At 46.0% G+C, this 24,827-nt stretch overlaps 1 protein-coding gene across 1 annotated transcript in view; it reads right to left on the bottom strand.

Moving 5' to 3' along the window:
• LOC142767584 (uncharacterized) overlaps positions 1-23,476 on the bottom strand; it is a 94,497-nt gene extending 71,021 nt beyond the window's left edge. The window contains exons 1-2 of the mRNA XM_075869549.1: positions 23,419-23,476; positions 21,769-21,866 (exon numbers count right to left, since the gene is read on the bottom strand). Coding sequence (XP_075725664.1) covers positions 21,769-21,866; positions 23,419-23,459 — 139 coding nt within the window. The 5' untranslated portion in view covers positions 23,460-23,476. The remainder of the gene's footprint in view (positions 1-21,768; positions 21,867-23,418) is intronic.
• Positions 23,477-24,827: the final 1,351 nt, after the last annotated feature.

Genomic DNA, 24,827 nt, shown 5'->3' with positions numbered 1-24,827 from the left:
CGCCAACAGCTTTGCTTTTTTACGTGCTCATCATTATCATTACTGCTGGGGTGTCATCTGGGTTACTGCTAGCTCTTATATCAAGTTCGTGGTTGAGCTGGCTACAGTACAGATTTCTTTGAAACGCCTCCACTAACTTTACTATCCTATCCATATCGGTAGTTACATTTCCTTCTTTTGCCTTAGTGCATACATCTGGTGTTTGCCTATCTCAAGATTTCTTTTCACTGCTTTGACGCTTCCTTTGATCTTCAGAGCGTATTCAATTCTCATCAAGTTATACCTTCTTACATCTGATACCTTCCGCTTGCTAATCAACTTCGAAAGTTCCACACCCTCTATTTTGTCTGTTTTACTTTAGGCGTCTATGCCTTCGATGTTTCTTAATGAAATTCTTCGTATCCTGTTACAGCTCTTCAGTGTTCTGTCCAAATACCGTACCTTTAACTTCCAGTGGACACTCCGTAATGGCACTCGTCAGATCATTATTCATTGCTTCAACGCTAAGGCTGTTTTCCTCAATAAGAGCCGAGTACCTTTTCTGAAGTGAGACTCTGAATTCATGAACTGTCCCTCTCAATGATTGTCTTTTTTATATCAGTTTCTGTCGTTTTTTCTTCGCGTCTGGGCAAATTTTGAACAGCACCATTATATGGTCACTGCATCGTACCTTGCGAAGCACTTCCACATGCGGCACGATGCTAGGGTGGGCACTCAGTGTAAAATCTATTTGGTTCCTATTTTCGCCAATGGGGCTCCTCCATGTTCTCCTACGGTTCTCTCGTTTTCGGTAGAAGGTATTCAATATCAGTAAATAATTGCGTTATGCGAATTCTACTAGAGCTTCCCTCTGGAATTTCCAGTACCGATGCCACAATCCCCTACTGACTGGTCTCCAGCCTGTTTCTTCCCTACTTTTGCATTAAAGTCTCCCAAGAGTATAGTATACTGTGTTTTACCATTGCCGATTTGACATCTTCTTAGAAGCATTCAACTAACGCGTCATCATGGCTGGACGTAGGCGCATAGGCTTGTACCCCCTTCATATTTTATCTCTTATGGAGTTTATTTATGATACCTATCAGCCTTTCACTAATGCTATAGTATTCCTTTATGTTGCCGGCTATGCTTCAAAGTATAAGGAACCCCACTCTCCGTTCTCTTCTGTCAGCGAAGCCCAGATAGCAAAGGACGTGCCCGTTCCGTATCACTGTATAGCTCTCATCTGTGTTCCTAACGTCACTGAGCTCTATCCTATCCCATTTAGTGTCCTTCTGCTCCTCGAATAGTACAGCCAGACTTTCCCCACCAGATAAGGTGCTAGCATTGAACATCGCCAAGTATATATATATATATATATATATATATATATATATATATATATATATATATATATATTGTTACGAGTGACTGTGTTTATTTACAGATGAGGTGAAATGGCGTTGTGAAATAGCAGCGTACTTCTGAGACAGGCCTAGAACGCTTCCACCCAACCACACAGTCCAGGCGCCGCTCCAATACTGTTCTTCTTCTTCCGCGCCCCGTTCGCTCGCGCATCTTCGTTTCATTTCCCCCGGCGGCAGACGAAGCTCGCCGAGCGAGTTAAATAGGCTTATGATGGTACTGTTTGAGGCGGGCTACGTGAACAATTTGCGTAGTGCGCGAACGCCGGTTATGGGCTGGGGCTCGGGAGACAACGTAATTCACGTCACTGAGACGAGTGACTATCACGAATGGGCCGGAATAGTTTGCTAGAAACTTACGGTATAATCCTTTTCTACGAACAGGAGCCCTCAGCCACACGTAGTCACCAGGAGAAAACTCTACGGGGATATGCTTGGCATTGTAGCGACTCTTGCTGTGTTCCTGCGAAGACAATGTTCGAAGGCGCGCTAGTTTACGTGCTTCTTCAGCGCGACACAACGTCTGAGCGATGGACAGATCTTGCTGATGCGAGAAAGGTAATAGAGTGTCCAGAAAACTCTGTGGATTTCGTGCGTAAAGCAGAAAGAAGGGCGAATGTCCAGTCACTTCATGCTTGGCGGTGTTATATGCGTAAGTAACAAACGGTAAGACGGCGTCCCAGTTCCTGGGGTCAGCATCAACGTACATCGATAGCATATTCGTGAGAGTTCGAATTGTTCTCTCAGTGAAACCGTTAGTTTGAGGATGGTAAGGGGTGGAGTGGCGATAAGAAGAGCCACAGAGGCGCAAAATTACTTCAATCACATCGGCCATAAATTGTCGTCCACGGTCACTGATGACAACCCGTTGTAACAGAAAATAAGAAACAGCGGCTGCTGTGGCCGATGTCAGTGCGTCCGTTTCCGTATAACGCGTTAAATAATCCACGCACACTATAACATATCGGTGGCCCGATGGGGTCTTAGGAAGGGGTCCGAGCAAGTCGATGCCAACTTTTTCAAAAGGGGATGTCGGTGGAGGGATGGGCTGCAAATAACCTGCCGGGGCATTGGTGGATCGACATATAGCGCAGCTGGTGACGTACTGTTTTGTGGTCTTCCCCATTTTTGACCAGTAGAACCTCTCACGTAGTCGATGTAGCGTACGTGTGAAACCGAGATGACCGGATGCTATATCATCGTGCGCAGAACGAAGGACGACCTGGCGCAGGCTTTCCGGCACCACTAGAAGCAACGGGAGGCCATCGGCTGAATAGTTTCTTTTATACAGCAAGCCATTTGGAATTTTAAAGTGCTTGTCGACGGAGTTATGTGCAGCCTCGAGCAAGGGTTTCAGAGTAGGGTCGCGCTGCTGCTCACGTTTGAAGCTGCTGGTGTCTGGGAAGTCGGACGAGGCAGAAGCTAAATAGTCATCAATGTCATTGTCGTCAGCATTGGTGTGTACTGAAGGAAGGCGGGATAAGCAGTCGGCATCTGTGTGACATCGTCTGCTCTTATAGGTAACAAAAAAGCTGTACTCTTGGAGGCTCAACGCCCAACGAGCCAGGCGGCCAGACGGGTCACGAAGTCCCACAAGCCAGCATAGTGAGTGGTGATCGGTCACTATTGTGAACCCGCGGCCACGTGGATATGGTCGGAACTTCTGAATGGCGAAGACGACTGCTAAGAACTCGAGCTCGGTGACGGTGTAGTTCGTCTCTGCTCGGGTCAGTGTCCGACTGGCATATGCTAGGACGTGCTGGTGACTGTTGCAGATTTGGACCAGCACAGCACCAACACCAAGCCCACTAGCATCAGTATGAAGTTCAGTAAAAGCATCAGAATGAAAATGCTTTAGGATGGGTCCGGAAGTCAATAAAAACTTCAGCTGTGTAAATGCAGCCTCACATTTATCATCCCACAAGTACGGTGGGTCTTAACGAATAACAGACGTCAGTGGGGAGGCAAGTTGTGCGACGTTCCTAATAAATCGGCGGAAATATGAGCACAGACCGAGAAAACTTCACAGGTCCTTCACTGTTCGTGGTGGTTTAAAGTTGCGAACCACTTTGGTCTTCTGTGGGTCTGGTCGCACGCCTTCTTTACCCACGAAAAAGCCTAATACGAGGGCTTGACCTTTTCCAAAATGACACTTCTTTGAGTTTAAAACAGGAGCAGCTTCGCGTAAGCATTCAAACACAAGCGACAAGCGGTGGTTATGCTCTTGAAAAGTCTTGCCGTAGATAATCACGTCATCTAAATAGCAAATGCAAATTTACCACTTTAGTCCACGGAGTACTGTATCCATAAATCTCTCGAATGTCGCTGGAGCATTGCACAAACCAAAGGACATAACGTTGAACTCAAAGAGACCGTCTGGTGTTACGAAGGCCATCTTCTTTTTATCTGACGGATGCATAGGAATTTGCCATTACCCAGAACGCTAGTCAACAGAAGAAAAATAGGAGGCAGAATGCAGGCAGTCCACGGCGTCATCTATACGTGGCAGAGGGTAGACGTCTTTTTTGAGATGGCGTTTAGGCGACGCTACTCTACGCAGAATCTCCATGAATTATCCTTTTTCCTCACTAGAATGACAGGAGCTGCCCATGGACTACACGATTCTTGTATGACGCCCTTCTTTAGCATGTCTTCAACTTGCTCAGCGATGACTTTCCTTTCGGAAGGCGATACACGATAGGGCTTCTGGCGTATTGGTGGTGCTTGGCCTGTATAGATACGGTGGTGCGTACGTGAATACGGTGGCGTAACGGTAGACGTCTTGTCTTGGGCAAAGACTGGGGCGTAGCGTGCGATCACCTGCTTCAGCAGCGACCGTTCAGTTGATAGAAGTGACTTGTTAATCATATGGTCAATGCTGGCAGAATAGTCGGGGTACGAGTTGGCGTAGGGTTTCTTTACATCGACCGACAGTTGGAGTGACCGTATGGTAAGAGTACTTTGCTCTTGAACGCTTGCCAATTTAAGTCCTGCAGGCAGATATATCGGCTGCACGAAAACGTTCACAGTCCACAAATTGGCACAACCATAGACGGTGAGCACGAGGCAATGAGGCACAATAACGTTTTTCTTAAGTGCGTTACTGAAGTTCGGCTCGGCTAAACCGTAGTAAGAACCCGCACAAGAATGCGAAGAGTTTACACGCACAAACATTGCAGTATGTGGGGCCAAGCAGACATCTTCAGACACGGAAAACACTTCAAAGAAGTCATCAACGGTATCTTTCGTCAATGAAGACGGCAACACGGGACGAAAAATAATCCCACCACTACCACAATCTAGAGTTGCACCAAAGGAGATGTCGAGCGGAGATGTTGGTTGACGGCCATAGACGAGAAAGAATGGGAAATAGCCCGTGGTGCGCTGTGTAGCGGTATTGTACGCAAAAGTCACGAATGGCAGGATGGTATCCCAGTTGGTGTGGTCGGCGTTAATATACATAGATATTATGTCGGTCAAAGTTCGATGAAAGCGTTATGTGAGGCCGTTAGTCTGGGGATGGTAGCTGGATGTCGTCCTATGAATCGTATTACATGCGTGGAGGACTTGTTCGAGTAGTTTCGAGAAAAATGCCTTGCCGCGATCGCTCAATAAGATGTGTGGTGCACCATGTCTTAGAAAGATTGCGTGCAGAAAAAATGTGGCAATGTGCTCTGTTGATCCTGAAGGAAGTGCAGCTGTTTCGGCGTACCTTGTTAAGTTGTCAACTGCTGTGACAATCCAGCGCTTGCCGCTAGCTGATATTGGTAGCGGTCCGTAGAGGTCAATGCCAATGACATCTAAGGGAGCGTCAGGACACGGAAGAGGTTGTAGAAGATTGTCCGGGGAGGAAGTGGGTCGCTTGCGGCGTTGGCATAGCGAGCATGACGCAACATATCGCGCTACGCAGTTGGAAAGGCCAGGCCAGGCAAAACGACTGCGGATGCGTTCATAGGTTTTTTGAAAACAGAGATGACCAGCCTTGGGGTCATCGTGAAACACCTCCAAAATCTGCGCCCTTAGGAAACGAGGAGCAACAGGAACCCAGCGCTGTCCTTCGGGGTGGAAGACAAAGCGGTAAAGGATTGACTTTTCAGTCTTGAAGTTCCGCAGCTGTCGATGGGCGCGAGCGTTGGGAGGACGAGAGGAGCCTTGAAGGCGATGCATTATTGAGTGACAGTAAGTGTCGCTGCGTTGGTGGGATGCAACCGTGTCGTTGTTGAAGGTAGAAAGAAAATTGACAGCGGCGAGTGAATGAACAGACGGAGACACTTTGATGGGTTCACTCACCGATGGCGACAGGCCAGGAGTGCCTGATGAGGATTGTAAAGGACAGCGGCTAAGGGCATCGGCATCGTTGTGTTTCTTGCCGGATTTGTAGATAACGTCAAGCTCGTATACTTGGAGACGAAGTATCCAGCGACCGAGACGTCCAGACAAATTCTTCAAAGTCGACGGCCAGCACAATGCGTGGTGGTCAGTGACGACGGTAAAGTGGCGGCCGTGAAAATATGGTCGAAACTTCTGGATGACCCGGACAACCGCGAGACACTCCTGCTCGGTGATGGTGTCGTTTTTCTCTGCTGCTGTGAGGGTGCTGCTGTGAGGGTGCGAGTATGCGATAACACGTTCGTTATAACGCTCTGTTCGTTGCAGAAGTACAGCGCCGAGTCCGTGTCCGCTGGCATTAGTATGAAGGAGAGTGGGTGCGGCGTTATCGAAATGACAAAGCACTGGCTCAGACGTGAGGGCACGTTTCAAGGTGTCAAAAGCCATTTGGCATTCGTCCGACCGTACGTATGACGCTCCCGATGAAAGGAGTTGGTGAAGTGGTGCAGCAATGGTGGCGAAGTCTTGTATAAAGTACCGGATGTACGACGCAAGGCCAAGAAAGCTTCGGAGCTCTTTGACGCGTTGAGGCACCGGGAAGTGAAGAACGGCGGAAATCTTGTCGGGATCAGGCCGGATTCCATCTTTGCTGAAGAGATGTCCGAGTACTTTAATACTTTTGCTTACAAAGTGGCACTTCTTGGTGTTGAGCTGAAGGCCAGCAGCTGCGAGACCCGTCAGAACTTTATCCAGGCGCTGCAAGTGCTGTTCAAATGTTGAAGAAAATATTACGATGTCGTCAAGATAACAAAAGCATGTTTTCCACTTAAGGCCCCGCAATACGGTGTCTATCAGTCCTTCAAACGTTGCTGGCGCATCGCAGAGGCCGAAATGCATGACGTTAAATTCGTAAAGCCCATCGGGTGTGGCAAAGGCAGTTTTTTCCTTGTCATCCTCGTGCATTGTAATTCGCCAATAACCAGAGCGCAGGTCAAGGCTCGAAAAATATTCTGCATCTTGTAAGGAATCTAAGGCATCATCAATGCGAGGCAAGCGATATACGTCTTTTCGGGTTACTTTGTTTAACGCGTGGTAGTCAACGCAGAATCGCACCGAACCGTCTTTTTTTCTTACGAGAACGACAGGTGACGACCAAGGACTTCAGGAGGGGCGGATGATGTTTTGCTTGAGCATATCAGCAACGTGCTTGTCGATGATCTCGCGTTCGCTGGAAGAAACATGGTATGGTCGACGACGGACAATAGAAGTTCCGTCGGTGTGTATGCGATGAGCCACTGCGGAAGTGTGGCTTAGAGGAGTGGAATGTACGTCGAAAGAAAATTTATGCTTAGACAACAACGCCAGTAGTTCGTCTGCTTGCGGGGGAGTGAGATCCGTGCTGATGGTATTGACGAGAGCCGTAGTGGGTGGAGCATCTGTTGGTATTGAACATGATTCCACCAGACTGGTATCCGAAGCCACTACAGAGATAGGTTGTGTGTCCACGCTGGAACCTACAACAGTGCCCTTGGTCAGCAGAATCAGCTCATTGGTGATATTCAGTACAGCGAGAAATTCGGTGCCGTTGGAGAAGCGGGCAAGACTTGATGAAAGTGCAATCCCTCTGGATAGACAACGGGCTGATGGACTGACTAGGACGTCACCGTTGTCAGTGGAGGCAGACTTAACCGTGATAACGTGCTCGTGGTTAGGTGGCACAAGGAAGTCATTGGCTGTTCGTAGCCGGTCACGTGATAATTTCGGGGAAATATCATCCGTCTCTCGCATATGTATGAGTCGGTGTCGACAAGAGATGGAAGCAGCAGCATCAGAAAGAAAGTCTCATCCTAAAATAAGCATAAAGTCACAAGAATCCAGCACGGCAAACTGAATATGATGCCGGATCCCATCAATGAAAAGTCTAACGGTGCACGTGCTGATGGCCGTATCTGCGAGTCATTTGCGCTACGTAAGAGAGTGCCAGTATAAGGTTTGCTAACTTTACGTAGACGAGTACACAAATCCGCATGAATAACAGAAATAGCAGCCCCCGTGTCCACCAATGCCTGAACTGGTACCCCTTCCACATACACTAATAACAGGTTGGCTGGCCCTCTGGAGGTCTTGGTGTTTGTTCGAGCGATGCAGCTTTCCTTCCAAAACTGCACCCGCTAGTTTTCCGAGTGGTAGTCAGAAGTAGGTACAGCCGGTCTCAGAGGAGATGTTGAGCGTCGTAGAGGTGAAGGGGACCGGCGGCGTCCGGGATAGCAGGGGCGAGGTGCGGCGAGTGGAGAAGTCGGAGAGAAAGAACGTGTCGTAGGGCGTCGCTGGTACTGGTTCGGGGATGGCTGCGAATCCTTTTCGTAAACATCGTAGCCACGGCGTTCGCGCTGTTTGTGGCAAAATCGTGAAATATGGCCCCGAATGCCACAATAGTAACATATTGGGCGAGACTAGCGCCAGGGGGCGTAGTGTGCTGCAGCTGTCACAGGCGCTGGTACTGGCGGTGGGACAGGCGAGTGTGGTGCAAATGCTGCTACGTTGGACTGCAGAGGAACAGGATGCGCGTGCTGAACCAAGGCAGGTGGCATGGCAGCGACTTGCGCATACGTCATGGGTGGTGTTGGTGGCACCGTAATGTTCGATGGGAGAGCTCCAGCCATGAATGAGAGCTCCTCTTTGATGATGTCGCACAGACCAGCAGATTGAGACTGGGGCCGAGGGGCGGGTGCACATGACAACCTTCGCGCTTGAAGTTCCTCACGAATCGGAGTGCGAATCAGCGCGCGCAAATCCGCATCTGAGGAAGGCCGGCTGTCACTGGCGTCTGGGTAGTCTGGGTGCAATCGAATGGCCTGGAGTTCATCAAGATGCTGACATGTCGTGATGACGTCCTCAACGGTGGTGGGGTTTTTAACAGCCAGAGCGTTGAACGCGACATGGCCTATCCCTTTGATGATGTGGCGAACACGGTCAGCTTCTGTCATCGCCGAGTTCGCGTGGTGGCAAAGGGCAAGGACGTCTTCAATGTACGAAGTGTACGTCTCCCCGGGAAGTTGGGTACGCCCATAGAGCTTTCGTTTCGACACTTCGGAATGAATGTTCGGTTTTCCGCAAATCCTACGGACTTGTTGAGCAAAAGTAGGCCAATTCGGGAAGCTACTCTCGTGGTTAAAAAACCACGTTTTCGCGACGTCGGACAGATAGAAGGCAACGTGACGAAGTTTTTGAGGCTCATCCCATTGGTTATAAACACTGGTCATGTCGTATTCTTTTAGCCATACTTCAACGTCGTCGCGTGGAAGACCACAGAAGATGGGTGGGTCGCGCTGCCGGGCGTTGACGATCCACGCCGGAATGGTTTGTTGGACAGGAATGCTGCATGTTCCGGGCAGCGGTTCTTGAGCCATGACAGCGGACGGGGAAAGCAAGCGGCGACCTGAACGAAGCTCCAGGGGAACGTGACGTCGGAGAGGACTTGGGAATCAAAGCACTTCCACCACTCTGTAAGACAGTAGCAGCGTTGGAGTCTCGACGGCGTTTATTAGGCCGAATCGCCTGATCAACCCTTCGAACGAAGACGACGTTTTTCGTGATGATGATTATATACAGATGGAAAAGATGAAGGTCAAGTGTTGTCAGTATTGTGCTTACAATACTTTCACCGTCGATTACACAAATCAGAAGCTGAAAACACCAAGATCGTTCATTGTAGTGAATAACTGCTGCCGGGGACACGCGGCTTTCTACGGTACGAGCCGCAACGACTCATTGCTAAAGTATGTTGGCCTTGATTATCAGACTGATACTGTCATTTTGTGTTGTGAATTCTCAGTTATATCAATGCCGTTTATGAAACACATTAACGAAACTCAAACTTCCAGGAAAGCGCACCCGCGCCAAGGGGGGCATCCATGGGTGGGCTGCAGCCTTTTATCCCGAAATTCTTGCATGCCCCCCCTTGCCCCCACGTTCAGGAGCAAGCATGGGTAAAACACAAGGCATAGGTTTTATGCTCCCTGCCCCCTGCAGGAACAAAGTTGTTGTTTGCCCCCCCCCCCCACTAATCCCGGCAGCGCCTCGGACCAGCGCGATCAACACATGAATGCTTTAGCGTACTCGCATTCATTTCCTAAGAAAACTGAAGCTATGTGTAGCACATAGATGGGAATGCCATCATATTCGGTTAATTTTACGCTCGACATGTCACGATTCAATATGAATTCAATATGAAGTCTTACAGAAAGTGTGCCAATGTGCCGCAAAGATTATCAGCGTGCGATAGAGACAGTACAGCATGACCATGCAATGCCTCTCAGCCCGCTTTAAGACACCGGGCTACGCTCTACAGTGTGGCCCAATGCGCTTCAGCGCACTGGGCGACACTGGCCACGCTGTAGTGTGTCTCAGGGCCTCCAAGCGCGCTTTAAGACAAGGGCTACGCTGTACAGTGTGGCGCAGTGCGTTTCAGCGCACTGGGCGACAATGGCCACGCTGTACAGTGTGTTCCAGTGCCTCGCAGTGCGCTGTAGTACACTGGGACACACTTTACAGCGTTTTCAGCGTCACCCAGCACGCTGAAACGCACTGGAGGATACTTGAAACGCTGTTTTTTCGATTGAGAGTATCTCCGCCTGAGTGAAAAGTGATTGCTGAGCAGGTGAAAGAAATGCTGTCCAATAAAGTTACACAGCTCTAGCCCCCAGGGCACCACCAGTTACACTTGTAGAGAAGAAGGATGTGTCCTGCAGATTCTGTGTAGATTTACAGTGGCTCAACTCAGTTTAAAAAATACGAATATCCCCTTCCATTCATCGATGACGTTTTGAATTGTTTGCGCTCTGCTTCCTGCTTTTCATCCGTAGACTGAAGATCTGGATTTGGATCATGCACTCTGCCCATAAAGAAAATAAAAACGGCGTTTATAACTACAATTTGTTTATTTGAAGTTAACGTCATGCCCCTTTGGTCTTTGTGACTGCTCAGCCACGTTTTAGCGCTGGCACACAGTTCTCCGTGGCTTAAGTTAAGGAATATGTCTTTGCTATCTCAATGGCGTCGTAATCTTTGGCAGCTTATTTGAAGAACACAATCGCCAAACTTATGTCGTTATGACGTGCCTTGAGAAATCCGCACTTATTTAGAATTATAAAAAGTGCCATTTTGTGAGCGTAAAAGTCTAGTTCTTGGCCATCTTGTAGACAAACGTGGCGTTTGGCCTGATTCCAAGAAAAGCACTGCTCTCAGCACTTTTCCTCAACTACGCTCGCTACGAGAACTCCGAAGCTTCCTGGGCCTATGTTCGTATTTCCGGCGTTTTGTTCCTGGCTTTGCCGATGTTGCTGGACCTTTTACTCATCTGCTCAACAAAGAATACCCTTCATGTGGATCAAAGAGTGCGAGTAATTTTATTCTCAGTTGAACCTTCTGCTATCTTCTGGGCCTATTTTTCGTCATTTCGACACATCGGCCTCACCTGAGGTGCGCAGTGACGCCAGCGGAATCGGTGTTTGTGCAGTATTAGCTCAGGGCCACGGCGCCGCCGAACATCTCATTGCCTACTCGAGCCATTTTTTGAGTAAAGCTGAGCGCAATCACACTGTTACAGATCAAGAATGTGTGGCAGCTGTCTTCGCCGTGCAAAAGTTTCGCCTGTACATGCAGAGCCGCCGGTTCTGCATCGTAACAGACCACCGCTCAGTTTGTTGGCTCACTAGTCTAAGAGATCCAACCGTACGATGGACGCTCCGTTTGGAAAAATTTGGCTTTGATGTTTGCTTCAAGAGTGGCCGCCGTCACGTGGACGTCCTATGGCGAGCGTTCCTTCTCAAGACTGAATGCGACGCCGAAAATTAAGACAACTGTTTCGCCGCCCTTGGCTCACGTTTTCCAGATTTGCAAACGTTCCGTAATGAACAACGTGAAGACCGTAGCCTAGCGCCTTTTTTTCTCATTTGCCGTCAATAAGCCGCATCAAAGTCCATTTGTCATTCATGATGGCAATCTTTTCGAGCAAAAGCTCCAAAGGAGGCCCGCCTACTTTTGGTTGCCCTCAACTATTTGCGAACCAACGTGCTGCAAGCTATGCACAACGATCCGACAGCTGGGCATAAGTGGTTTGCCAAGACCTGTCACCGCACACTAAAACGTTTTCACTGGCTCCGGATGCGTCAGGGGCCAGCTAAATACATGACCAGCAGTGAGCATTGTCAACGGTACAAGAGTCTAACAAGTGCGCCACCAGGATTTCTGCATCCCGTACCACCTTCATGTTTTCTCTTTGAGTCCTCCAGCATTTACTTTGTGAGCCCTTTTCCACGATATATCACTTAAAACCACTGGTTTATAGTCTGTGTAGACCACCTCACTCGGTATGCGGAAACCGCTGCAATCACTGCTGCAACAGCCGGTCACGTTTGTGACTTCCTGCTCCGCTACATCATCTTCTGCCATGGGCCCCCTCGCGCCATCATCAGCCATCGTAGTCGGCAGTTTGTAGCCGGCGTCGTGGAAGAGTTGATTCACCGGTCTGTTTCCCAGTTTCGTCACGCCCCTTCATGCCATCCAACGACCAACGGCCTTCCTGAGCGTTTCAACAGGACGCTCATTAACATGCTCGCTATGTACGTTAATTCCAAACAGAAGGAGCGGGATGAAGTTTTACTATTTATTACCTACGCCTGCAGCATTTCGCTACAATATACCACCGGATTTAGCCCTTTGTATCTTGTCTACAAGCGCGAGCCACCTAATACCTTTGACACAATTCTAATGTTTTCAGAGCAAGAAATCCCATCCCTTGCAGAGAGACTCTGTCACGCAGAGGAGGCACAAGTTATCGCTCGTCTTGGGACTTTCGCAGCCCAAGACCGTTCAAAGGCTTGCTACGTTAAGCAACATCGACATGTGTCGTACAGCGAAGGAGATATGGGATGGCTGTGGACTTCATACCCCAAGCGTGGCTAGTATCAATATTTCTGGCTTACTATACAGGTATCTTTGCCGTTTAGTCAGGCCTTAGCGATGTTACGTGCATGAAATCACGCCTCACATCTTTTGGCCATCGTTCCAGAAAAACTGACGTCGTAGAAGTCGCCTGGTTGAAACCATACTACGCGCGACACTGAGTAACTTGCCTAGTGGGCATCGTCTGAAACGGGTGAAATTACACGGGACGTCAGTAGAAGTGGAGAAAAGGAGAGAGAAGTGACTATAATCTGTGCCAGGCCCTCTTCCTGCCATTATCCATCATACCGCCTTTACAACAAACATCTTTCGCGTAACAAATACATAATATAAAGCTCCGGTGCACGGAATTCAACCTGGGACCTGGGACGGAATTGAACCACTGATAAACCGAGAGGCACCTCTTTCAACGTTCAAATGGCAAGCGAAGTACACGATCTTTCGCGCGCCCTTATCTCCCGGTGGGGAGGATCATACGTCTTGGCTGGCTTTGGGCTAGCACTGAAATGATTTTGTTGTAGTTGTGGCGGGGCGCACAAAAGTCAGTGCAATTGTTGCACAGCCTGCGTTTGTTAAAATGGAGGCTGTGAACCTTTTCACGTACAGCGAAGTGCTTTTTAGACTCAGCGAAGTAACAACTGAGACGCTCATTTACGTTATTCTTTACCTGAGAGTATGTTTACTGCATCATTTATGCGTGGGAAATGCGGGGCACGTTTTGGTTTTCTTGCCAGTGCGTGCGTTACCTTCCTATTCGTTGCTATTGCGCTCATTGCTTCGGCAAAGCTGGGACTTTTTTGTTAAAAGCATTGTCCTACATCATGGCGCTCCACCTGCCGTCTTCACAGATCATGGCACAGCTTTCACCGCAGAGAAGATACAGAAGGCCTTCAGGCTAAGGTGCATGGAGAACCGTACCACAACGGCGTATCGTCCCTTTCCCCTCGAAAAAAAACGGACTCACCGAACGACTAAACAAGATCATTGAAGACATGTTGTCAATGTATGTAACCATTGACCACGATAACTTGCTTTACGTTGCGTTTGCTTACGACACTGCAGTCCAAGAAAATACAAGTTTCGCACTCTTTCGGCTTCAACGTGCTGAAGAACCTCGTTGACATGCTCGACATCGTATTCAGTGTCACCATTCTGCAGACGCACGCTGCTACAATCTTTATTCTTGAGAAGTAACCTTCAATCCAGGCGACGAAGTGTAGGTGTGGACCCCCATTCGACAACGTGACCCATCAGAAAGTTGCTGCGTCGCTATTTCAAACCCTACAAGATTTTACGGTGACTCAGTGAAGTAAACAACGAGGTTCTACCAGAGGGCACTTTAAACGTTTCCGTCGGCTTCCACAAACTGAAGTCTTTCATGTTACTAGAGTCAAACATACTTTTCTCTGTGTGACTTGACTGCTGAGTCAATTTGGATTATACAGACATATTACCGTCTATACTCTTAATTTCTCTTTTCTTGTTTCTTCTTTTTTTATTTCATACCCTGCTTCATAGTGACCTATTGACTTATTTAGTGCAACAACACACGCCTTTCCAGAATACAGTGCCTCCTTTGTTTTTTCGATTCATCCTAATGTGCGCCATCGAGATGATGTTTCTTCAATGACACATATGATTCATGAATTACCCGCTCTGACACTCCGATTTTCGCTGTTCTAGTTCTGGAGCAGAGGTCAACTCCTGGCTTAGTGTCTTATTTCACCAGCGACAACATGTTACGGGGCCTGGAAAATACATCATAATGTAAAGTGGCCGTGTGCGATATTGGTCTAAATGCAAGCCTGGTTGTCCATTGCACCTTTTAATCTTCATCTAAATTTGTTGAAACACACAGGCTTCTGCAAGATGTACTTGAATGGCTTCATTAGGAAGAAAGCTTTCTACTGATCAAGGAATGTTAAAAACCTCTATATTTTGACACTTGTCAAAATTCACGTTTCATTTGTAATGTCATTTGTTTGATATATATTTTATTTTGTTGAGTGCTGTGTCTACACTGGTAATAAAGAAAAGAAAAAAGTGACCAGATGCGCGGGTAGTGTGCCCGCCAGCTTCTGTCCCCGACTTAGAGCTCGGGAGTTGGATACCCGTTAACTGAACTTGCTTTCTTTTTCTTCTGAAGGTGTTGTTTTAGACGTTGATTTTTTCACAGAAATAGTTCACTTAAAATTTGGTAGACCCAGGCATAAAATACAAGACGCGAGTGCAGTTCGAACAATTATGAACGTGGCGTGGCTATAAGATAAAGCAAGAAGTCGCCGACACAAAGAGATTTCGTTTGCTCTGTGCCTGATACTGCTGATCAATATCGAGGCAATGAACATGATTGATCATTGTTGGTTTAGGCACAACCTCATGCTCATATATTGAACGACGTCTGTGTTTCTTGTACTGACACAAACGCAAAAAATTGTAATGCAGAGAAATACCGGAAATAAGGGTATTTTGAGTCATTTTCTTGGTTCATTAGGTTTTGCTCAGAACCACTTTCACTGCATCTACCACTAAAGGGCTTAGTAGTCCGTGCTTCAGCAAAGTATCATCTGATGTAACCGGTGGCCAAACCAGCAAATAAGCCGTGCTTAAGCGATCCCCAGCATCTCTTGCGGCGTGTTACGCAATGTGTGGCAAGTTCTTTCACCCGCAAGTCCAAATTTGGCAAGCGTACGCAATCACCGGAATCTCTTTCGCGTGTCTTACGCAAAGTGTGGCAAGCCCCTCACCCACGGGAGCAATATAGCCCACAACCAGCGGTGGTTTCTGATTGGAGGCTGCTGACGGAAAGGATCCCCGAGGTCTATAAAACAGCAAAGCGGCGTGACGAGAAGTAGCATCCGAGGCGTCAGAACACCCGAGAGCGTCGCAGAGCATTCGAAGAGATCACAGGATCACGCCGCACTTCAGTGCAACTCCCTAAGGTGCTGCAGTGCCTAGTATCTAGCACCTCTGTTCTGATCTGTTGTGTTCAGTTTAGCTGTGGAGAGGTTGAGGCTCATATTGCTTGGGCTACTCAATACCAATAATTCCTGCAGTGAAAAAAAGAATAATACTGAACGCTACCTGTTAGTTTACAATAAAAACATATTAGCACACTGAAGCCAGTTCAAATCTCATGCTGAAGCATAGTTTGCTAGCCGCAGTTCACACTGTCATAAACTGTTCTCTCGCCTTCTTCTTTTTCTACTGTCAGTATATGCACTAACCGGTTTCATATATATCAATTCATGGCTGTCTATTGCGAGCGCTTTCCTAGTCCTGTTTTCATTAAAACATCTGTGTGGAAGATTTTTTTTTTTCTGAAGACGCATTTCAGGCCATGGTCAGAGTAATTTCTTTATTCTGAAGGGCCGTCTGTCTACATTTTCTAGCTTGTTCCTGAACTTTTTCTTTTTTATTCGTGTATGTACCGCACTCCAAAAGAATCTGGCGAACAGTTTCTTCCGCATGACCAAATTGCATTTCGGGGAGTTGGATCGACATCTTTTCTGCTGGAAGCTGTTTGTATATGCTACTTTCTATCGAAGGCTGTGGATCGAAGTCTCTAAGTGTCATGGGAGATCTGTCGCAATGAGAAGTTTTGAGTGTGAATCAACTTCTAAAGTCATAATTCCTATAATTTACGGGTACCAAACCACTTCTCCATTGAACAATGGTTAGCTCCTTGTGTTATATAAGGTCCAATATCCTTCCCAGACACAGGAATTGCACAATCCTGTACCTTCGTTCAATGCTTTCTATGCGATGCTGTTAGCCTCCTCATTTCAATTCATTGCGATGTGACTAATTCTCCACTGGAATAGAATGTTCTGACCCTGCGCTGAGACATATTTCACCATTTCTGCAATAGATTGTGCTATTTCCCAATTTTTTTAGGTGACCTCGCATTTTCGAAGCAAGAAGCATTTTTGATTAGGTGAGGGTCATGTTTGCTATTCCTGCATATTACCCACTTTCATTGCACAGAATTTTCGCATATAAGCTTAACTGCTTCGAAGATAGCCACCAACTCTGCTGTTGTCAGTGAAGGTTTGTGCTATAATTTGTACATTCTCTTTTTCTGAATTTCGAGTGTAAATACTACACAGGCTGACGCTTCTTCAGTGCATGTGATCTATCTGTGTGTATCTTCTTTTTTTATTATGCATTATATAAAAATGATGAAGTGCGATCTGTGCCGCTACTAAAAGCGCCGAATCTGCTTTTTGCGTATGCTAAATGTTTCACAAATAACGTTGAGAAGCGGCAGCGTCAAAGGTTTTGAAGGTTTCGATCGTTGAAATCCTGGAACTACTGCTTGCAATGATGACACACTATCCTGTAGTCACGTCGCAGTCCTTTGTATTAGTGCACTAGATAAAGCATGACTTTCATGTTGCGTGGAAATTGTAAATGAACTTTTAGATGTTTTTTTTATGTCGGAGTATTGCCAAAGGTGGTTGTCGAGCTTCTGAATACACTAAAACACTGGAAGTTGACATTGGCAACCCGAGACATACCCTCAAGCTTCTTGCCAATAACAAGTGAAGTCTCCTTTCAATGGAGGCTGGATACCCGTGCAGCAGAGGCCGTGAGTAACTTACGATGGGACGTGTTCACGCAACATGTATGGCCGAAAGCGACTCTGTAGTACCGTAGTGCCCTATTTAGCTCCGCAGAAATAACGGAGCATTCGAATGACTTTATTTACTGTTTGTTGAAGAGACTGGACATGAGGCGGCCATGTTAATCTTCGGTCTAAAATCCCTCCCATGGATCTATCAGTTTTTACCATTTGAATTGGCTGGTTTGGCAGAACCATTTTGAGATCTTCTTGTCTGTACTGTAAACCGATGTAGGGCTCTTTTAGCAAGACTCAGTTTCATATCTCTTTTTTAGAAAACATCCAAAAAGAACGGACCAGAGGTCTATATGTTATTATATCAGCATATACCTAACACCTTAAGTTAGGTGAAAGATAATACGCAAGCTGTGCCATGACTGCATTAAAGAGAAGAGCGCTTAGCACGCTGCCCTGTGGCACTCCTTGGTTGACGACATGTTCTTACGTTGGGCCATCCTGCGTAACTACGAAAATTTGCCGGGGCTTCAAGATGTCAGCGATTCAACGCTGTATCTAGCCCTTAAATTCCTTCAACGCCAGGCCTTACACAACGTGAAACGTGACTCACTGTGTTGTATGCACGTCGGACACGAAGAAATACAGCAACCTGGATGTCTTCTTACGTACTTTGCTTTTCAACATCTGTGATCAAGGTCAAAATGTAGTTCATTGTGCATCTACCTCTTCTGAAGCCAGCTATGCTTTCTAGTAGTAGTTTGTTTCACTTATCGCTACAATAAAAGTTGTTCGCTGATCATTGTCTTCATCCCTTTCGAAATACTACTTGTCGAACAAACTTGCCTGAACGAATTCAACTGAATATGGCTCTTTCCTGGCTATAGCAACGGTACAACTTTTGATACGTTCTAACTTTCCGGAACCTTTTCTTCTTGCCAACGCTTATTGTAAATATCCAGCAGGTGTAATTTTTCTTTATCGCACAAATTAGAAATTGCAGCGTATTTAACTCGATCTGGTCCTGGTGAACTTGTTCGTTTTACTGAAGACAGAACATATTGGAGCTCGTCTGGTGTGTAGCTGTCGTCCTGAACTTATGCACTGAGCACAGAGAACTTCGTTACAACCCCCGAAGCTGACTTCTGAGGATTTATATTTGCTAGTTTGGATCGCCTCTTCATTTATCACTATAAGATCGCAAAGTTCTTCGGCAATGACATGTTCGCTAACTACCTGAGACAGCGCTAGAGCCTGTAGTGGTCTCGAGTGGACTACTGGCTGTCGTAGGGCGCGTACCATGTTCCACAGTTGAGGCGCCGAAGAAATGGAGACAGTGAGCCAAATAAATGTTGCCCCCTTTTGGTTGAAAGCTTCTGTAGTTGGTTCTACATTGCAGAATATACATTCTGTGCGACCTTAAAATCTTCTAAATTTCTGGACTTGCGACATCTTTGTGTTAGATAAGTGTCGTATTGCCTGAAACGCTGACACTCAGTGCCAACACCCGCATACTCATCTGGAATGGGTGCTGCATGAGTAGCTTTTGTTAGAAATGGTTTTGTCTGATGCATGCGTTTCAGCGTCACAGCAAGGCTCGAGATTTTGTCTCTGTAGTTCTCGAAAGATTGTGCAATATTTAATTCTTGTTGCGCGGCTATCTCTCGTTTTCTTCAACTTTGGGTGGTATATGAATACTGACAGTAGTAATTTCCCCTAGTATCAGCGTCCGTAGTCCAGTTCACTTCAGCTGCTAATTCTGAGGAGCACGCAGTGATGTCTATCACGCTAGAGTAGCTAGTCTCTTGTAGGAACGTCAAAGAAGCGTCATTTATTGTAACGTAACCGGGTCTTCGCCCAACTTTACTATAGCAAATCCACATTCATCAGAACACTCACTACCCCACAATTCACGGTGCGTGTTAAAATCACCACAAATAATTATGGGATCATGATCAGATCTACACACTGCAGCCAACTCTGCGTATGAAACTTTTGCTTGAGGGTGCACGTATACACTAACTGCTTGATCTTGTACATAACGAATTCCGACGAATCTGTTTTTTAAGTAGTCACCAGCGTCGATGGAATATTGCGTCTCACACACAACATCACCTTGCTTTTTGCAGCAGCCCGTTCTGCTTCGTACACCACGTAATTAGACAATCGAAAGGTAGTGGATGCTCTTGTTTCAGAAATACACCAAATCAAAAACTCGTACTAAGTGACGAATTTCCAAAAATCTCCCCTTTGATTTTGCAAACTGTTGCGGTTCCTCTGGAATACTTTACTTCCTTTGTACTATTCAAACAGCCAGGTTGCCATGATTACTACAAGATAAGATGCTCAAGGTCAAGCGTAAAGTTTACTTCTGATAAAGATCCTGCTTGTGGCAGTATCGTAGAATCGCTTTAAAAGCCACAAAGATAATTGCCAAAGTGATTTTCTCGTTTTCGACTGTCTCTGTCGAGATCACACTTTTTGAATACCTTTTCCTCAACAGGCTTCTGTGACCCTTTTTTTTGGTAGTGAATGACTCCTTTGCTGTGTCTTGCCCGGCAGAACGCGCCACTTCAGCATGTTTTTGCGCCCGCACTTCTTCGCCAACGCAACGTTTTGGTGGTGAGCGCTTCAATACTTCCGAGTAGGAGTCATGACGCCACTGTTTTTCATTTCTTCGTGCTGCAAGAACATCTTCGACTATATCCACATTGGGCGCTGGACTTCTTTGTATGTTATGGTACCCTTTTACAATTCTATCTCTTTGAGCAGCTGATGACAAACAGTTTCGAGAACAGCGTGATAACGACGCCAGATGTGGTCCAGCACAGTTTGCACACTTAGGTTGATGTTTCGCGTGCATGCTTTGTAATCATGTGCGCCCGCGCGTACCCTGCATCTCTTGGTTCCCCTGCAAGTGTTAGTCATATGCCAATATCTCTGGAAGGTGCTGCACCTTACAGCTGGCTAAATGTATTCCTCGACAGTGTGAAAAGTAAAGCCGAGAGCGTCTCTTTTTGTCAACGGCATATCATGCCTAAACTGGATTATTACGTTGCGTATGGGCTGCATTTTGGGAATCCCATCTTCATTTCTTGCCCATCTGTTTTGTCGTGTGACTGACAGTACTCCAACATGATTAAGATACTCCAGTAGGTCATAATCGCTGTATTCAAGAGGAACATTTCTTATCTTTGCTAGGGTCTTACTGTAAGACTGGAGTAGAAACACATGCACAGGCAAGCCATCACGACTCTTAATCAGCATCAACTTGTTTGCCGGGTACAAAGACCGTACTCCGACTCAAAAACTTTGGTCTCTGCTTATTCTTGATGATGCTACTTTCACAATGATAGCAGGCATTATCCCAGGTGCCATGCAATTTGGATTCAACTTCCAGAAGCAGTCTGCGGCGATGATTAGTCTGAAGACCACCGGAATCCCTGTAGCTCGGTTCTTGTGATACGCGACCACATTGTACGGTCTCTCCTCTTCCTTGGGTGCCTCTTTATTTATATGAGTCACGTCAATAAGATGGTAAATCGATGTGGCGTCATCGTTGTCACCCTCTACTTATCAATCCACATACCCCACACATCAATCCACATATCAATACATACCCCAAAAACCCCACATATCAATCAATCATCAATTAAATATGTGGCACGGGCACGCTAAAGGGCAATTTTGAACTCAAAGCGTAGTGAAGCACCGACTCACTGATGTTTAGCTGCCTCTCTCTTAACACCACTGTTTGTGCAGTGCATAAATGTTGCCTTAGCTCACCGTAGCCTTGTCCGCTCCGTCTCTCAGCTCTGTGCAGTGGCAGCCGAGAGCTGAAAAACACGCAATACCCAACAGTGGTGACAGCGGTGCGTTACCCAACCGTGGTGTCAGCGGCGCGATTCGCAGAAATTTGTGACGTAAGCTACAAGCAATCTCTCTGGTGTGTTCACTGTTTATATGTAAAAAAATGCCCGACTTCTTATTTTTAAATGGTAGGCCTAGCAGCAGGAGTAATCCTACTCTTGAAGGGAGTTCATGCACTCTAGCCGGAGCATATGGTGAAAATCTGTGAGATAATAGCGGAACTCCTACATGAAGCGCATGAAATCTAGTTCAGAAGCGTGACTGTACTCTAGCGAGGAAGCTTGTTGACTCTCGTTCCACCAGAGTACAGGCACTCTGTGGAGAGAATGTGCCTACTCTGTGCTGCAGATAGTTCCCAGCACTCCCGAAAAGAGAGTCGAATATAGGTGAAGTTTTCACTCCAAAAAAGAGAGTTGCCAGCACTCTCTTGGGACTGTGAGTGCAGGAAATGTTTTCAGATGTTTTCTCTAAACTTAAAAAATATAAATAAAGTAATATTGAGTCTAACATCACCAGATATAAAAGTACTCCAACTGGTAAAATGCCGCTTAGTGTTGAACATCTAAGGTAATGCATGGGTGCTGAATTGCCTCTTAGCTTTGCAAACTACAAAATACGCACCTTTTGGGCAACAAGTAGTACGCGTGTAAACGGGAGTAAGACAGCTCCATAGCACCAGACATAAGACAAGGGTGCATCTCATTGTTGCGGAAATGCATCTGCAGGAAAAAAAGACAAGTTATCTTACACATGCGCAATGAAGTCGAATATGAATAAGAATGTCTATGGCTAAACTTCTAAGGCTGGAGGAGCATGTTAGCATACGATCCCATTTAGGAACAACCTGAATAATGCGTAAGCAACACGTCTAGCATATACCCGACAAACGCCTATACTAGATCGATCAAGTAGAGAAGTGGAGCTAGAACACTGATATTTTACGAGAGACAAGAATAAGACGCTGAAATTTGAAATTGCGACATTTTGGCCTACTGTGTGCTTTGCCCAATGCCGACGCCTTTGATGGACACATCAATTGCCGGCTCAATACAAGCCTTCCTACTAAAAAGGTTTCGTCAAAAAACTCCGCCTGTATGGCCAGCTAAAACATCACGAACATTCACCATTGCACAAATACCCTGAAATAAAGAAGCATTGCAGCCACCTCGTTGCTGAAATGCAAGACAATGGTGAGGTAAGTGATGACGAGATCGAGCAGGCATCTGAAGTTACAAAGCTCAATGACGCATTTCAGGCGTACGTCCGATACCACATCATTGAGATTTCTTACCAACATACTTCAGTGATCATAAAGTATTAACATTCAAAGAAAAATTATTCCTCCAATTTTGAGGGCCTCCCTTCTTGTACTTGTGAAATAACATCTCGTGTATAATATTATTACAGTTTATGCATTGTTGCGGAAGCATTTTTCATGGGAAGCTCGTAGGTATGTATGGTGTGCATAATGCATTTATATATTAACATTGAAGGTCGTGTTTGTATTATATATATATATATATATATATATATATATATATATATATATATATATATATATATATATATATAGCCCCGCCGCGGTGGTCTGATGGCTAAGGTACTCGGCTGCTGACCCGCAGGTCGCGGGATCAAATCCCGGTGGTGGCGGCTGCATTTCCGATGGAGGCGGAAATGTTGTAGGCCCGTACACTCAGATTTGGGTGCACGGTACAGAACCCCAGGTGGTCGAAATTTCCGGATCCCTCCACTACGGCGACGGCGTTTTGCATAATCATATGCTGGTTTTGGGACGTTAAACCCCACAAATCAATATATATATATATATATATATATATATATATATATATATATATATATATATATATATATATATAGTGTCATTTATGATCATTCGATTTGTGGATATGGCTGTTTTTTTCTAGCGATTTTCATATGAAGGGGTTCCTCTTCACAGACCTTCAAGAGGACTGGAGCATGTTAATACTTTTGGGTCAGTTGATGAAACACTGGAACACCATTTGCTCTAACCGCTTTTACCGATTTTCTGACTGCTGGCAGTGTATCTTATATTCACCGATCTCATTTTATTTTCACTTCAATACCAAAATACTATATTACAGTAAAATGACTACAAAGAATATTCCGTGGACTATCATAGGTTAAATTTTGAGTTGCTTTTCAAGAATGTTGCCTCAATATTTTTATTAGTGTAAACAGAAGAAGAAAAAGCTGTACAAACTGGCTCCGTTGTTAAAGTTGTGAGCTCACCTATAGCGATGCGAAGGAATTTTCTGCTGTCGAGTCGTCATGGTTTTCCGCTGAAAACAGTCCCCACACACTGAATGGTACGCATATCAGTAATCCTTTTATGGCAGTGTAGAAGCAAAAATAAAACAATCCTGCAATCGTTCTTGAAACCCCACGGTGAGCTTGCTTCTTTTTCTGTTTATCGGTAGCACCAATGCCTAACAGTGCAAGTGAAATATAGTATATATGATATATAGGGTCTTCACAATCAAGGGATTGTACCACCTGGCAGCAGAGCTTCACTGCGGGACACAATAACCTGCTGTGCGAGGATGATTTTAGACACCGGCTGTCGACAGGCAGAAGCACGTAAATGAGATGCAAACGGCGGCAAGCACAATCAATGAAATCACAGGGGGCGCTGCCACCTAATATGTGTGTTCGTCTCTATGTCTAGGAACTATTCAGTGAAATTTTTATTGAGAATACTTTACCATCGAACTTTGGCATCGTAATTTGGTGTCGTTGTCTGCAAGCACCATCACGCGAGCATGTAGAAAAAAATGAAAAAAAAAACAAAAGGATAGGTGAGATATTCATTCAGGCCCTCTGCGTAGAAGTTGATTGTTTGATTGATCGATATGTGGGGTTCGACGTCCTAAAACCACCATATGACTATCAGAGACGCCGTAGTGAAGGGCTCCGGAAATTTTGACAACCTGATTTGACTAACCTGCAAGCAAATCTGAGCACACGGGCCTACAGCATTTTCGCCTTCATGTAAAATGTAACCACCGCAGCTGGGATTCAATTCCGCAGCTTTCGAATCAGCAGCCGAAAACCTTTGCCACTAGATCACCGCGGTGGGGCAGCAGTTTAATGTTCTTTTACCAAGGTGCACCTGTGCTTGAGATACTTTCACAGAAATACCATGTAAAGGCGAAATGTCGCGTGCTGAATTTAGAAAACGTACCTAGTATTGCGCTGTAGAACAGAAGCAAGACAACAAGGCATCACACAATGATGATTGCACAAGGAGTTTGTTAATGATTGCCTTCAACTCAATTGAAAGTGAGTCATACATCATCATAGTCATCAACCACACTAGAGTACATATGACGCCTTACCGATAAAATACCTAAAGAAAGAGCGGTGAAAAAAACCACTACTACAAAAAGAGTGTTCAAGGTTCAAAGCGTGAAACTGCTACATGATTGACTTCTTTCTTCTGGTAGACGTCATGACAAGGTGTTATCTCGCGCCTGTAATGGCAGATAAAATTGATAACCCTATAGCAGCGGTTCAAAAAGGCGTGTGGTTCTTTCGCCTCGGCAAGAAGCTTGAGAAAGGGAATGGTGAATAGGATTTTTGCACATGCTTCAATCATACGGAACACATCACATGTATGCCCACAATGTTGGCACCACTCA

This window comes from Rhipicephalus microplus, chromosome 7, assembly GCF_043290135.1.
Source record: "Rhipicephalus microplus isolate Deutch F79 chromosome 7, USDA_Rmic, whole genome shotgun sequence".
Taxonomy (NCBI): domain Eukaryota; kingdom Metazoa; phylum Arthropoda; class Arachnida; order Ixodida; family Ixodidae; genus Rhipicephalus; species Rhipicephalus microplus.
This window is presented reverse-complemented; position numbering and strand designations above follow the sequence as displayed.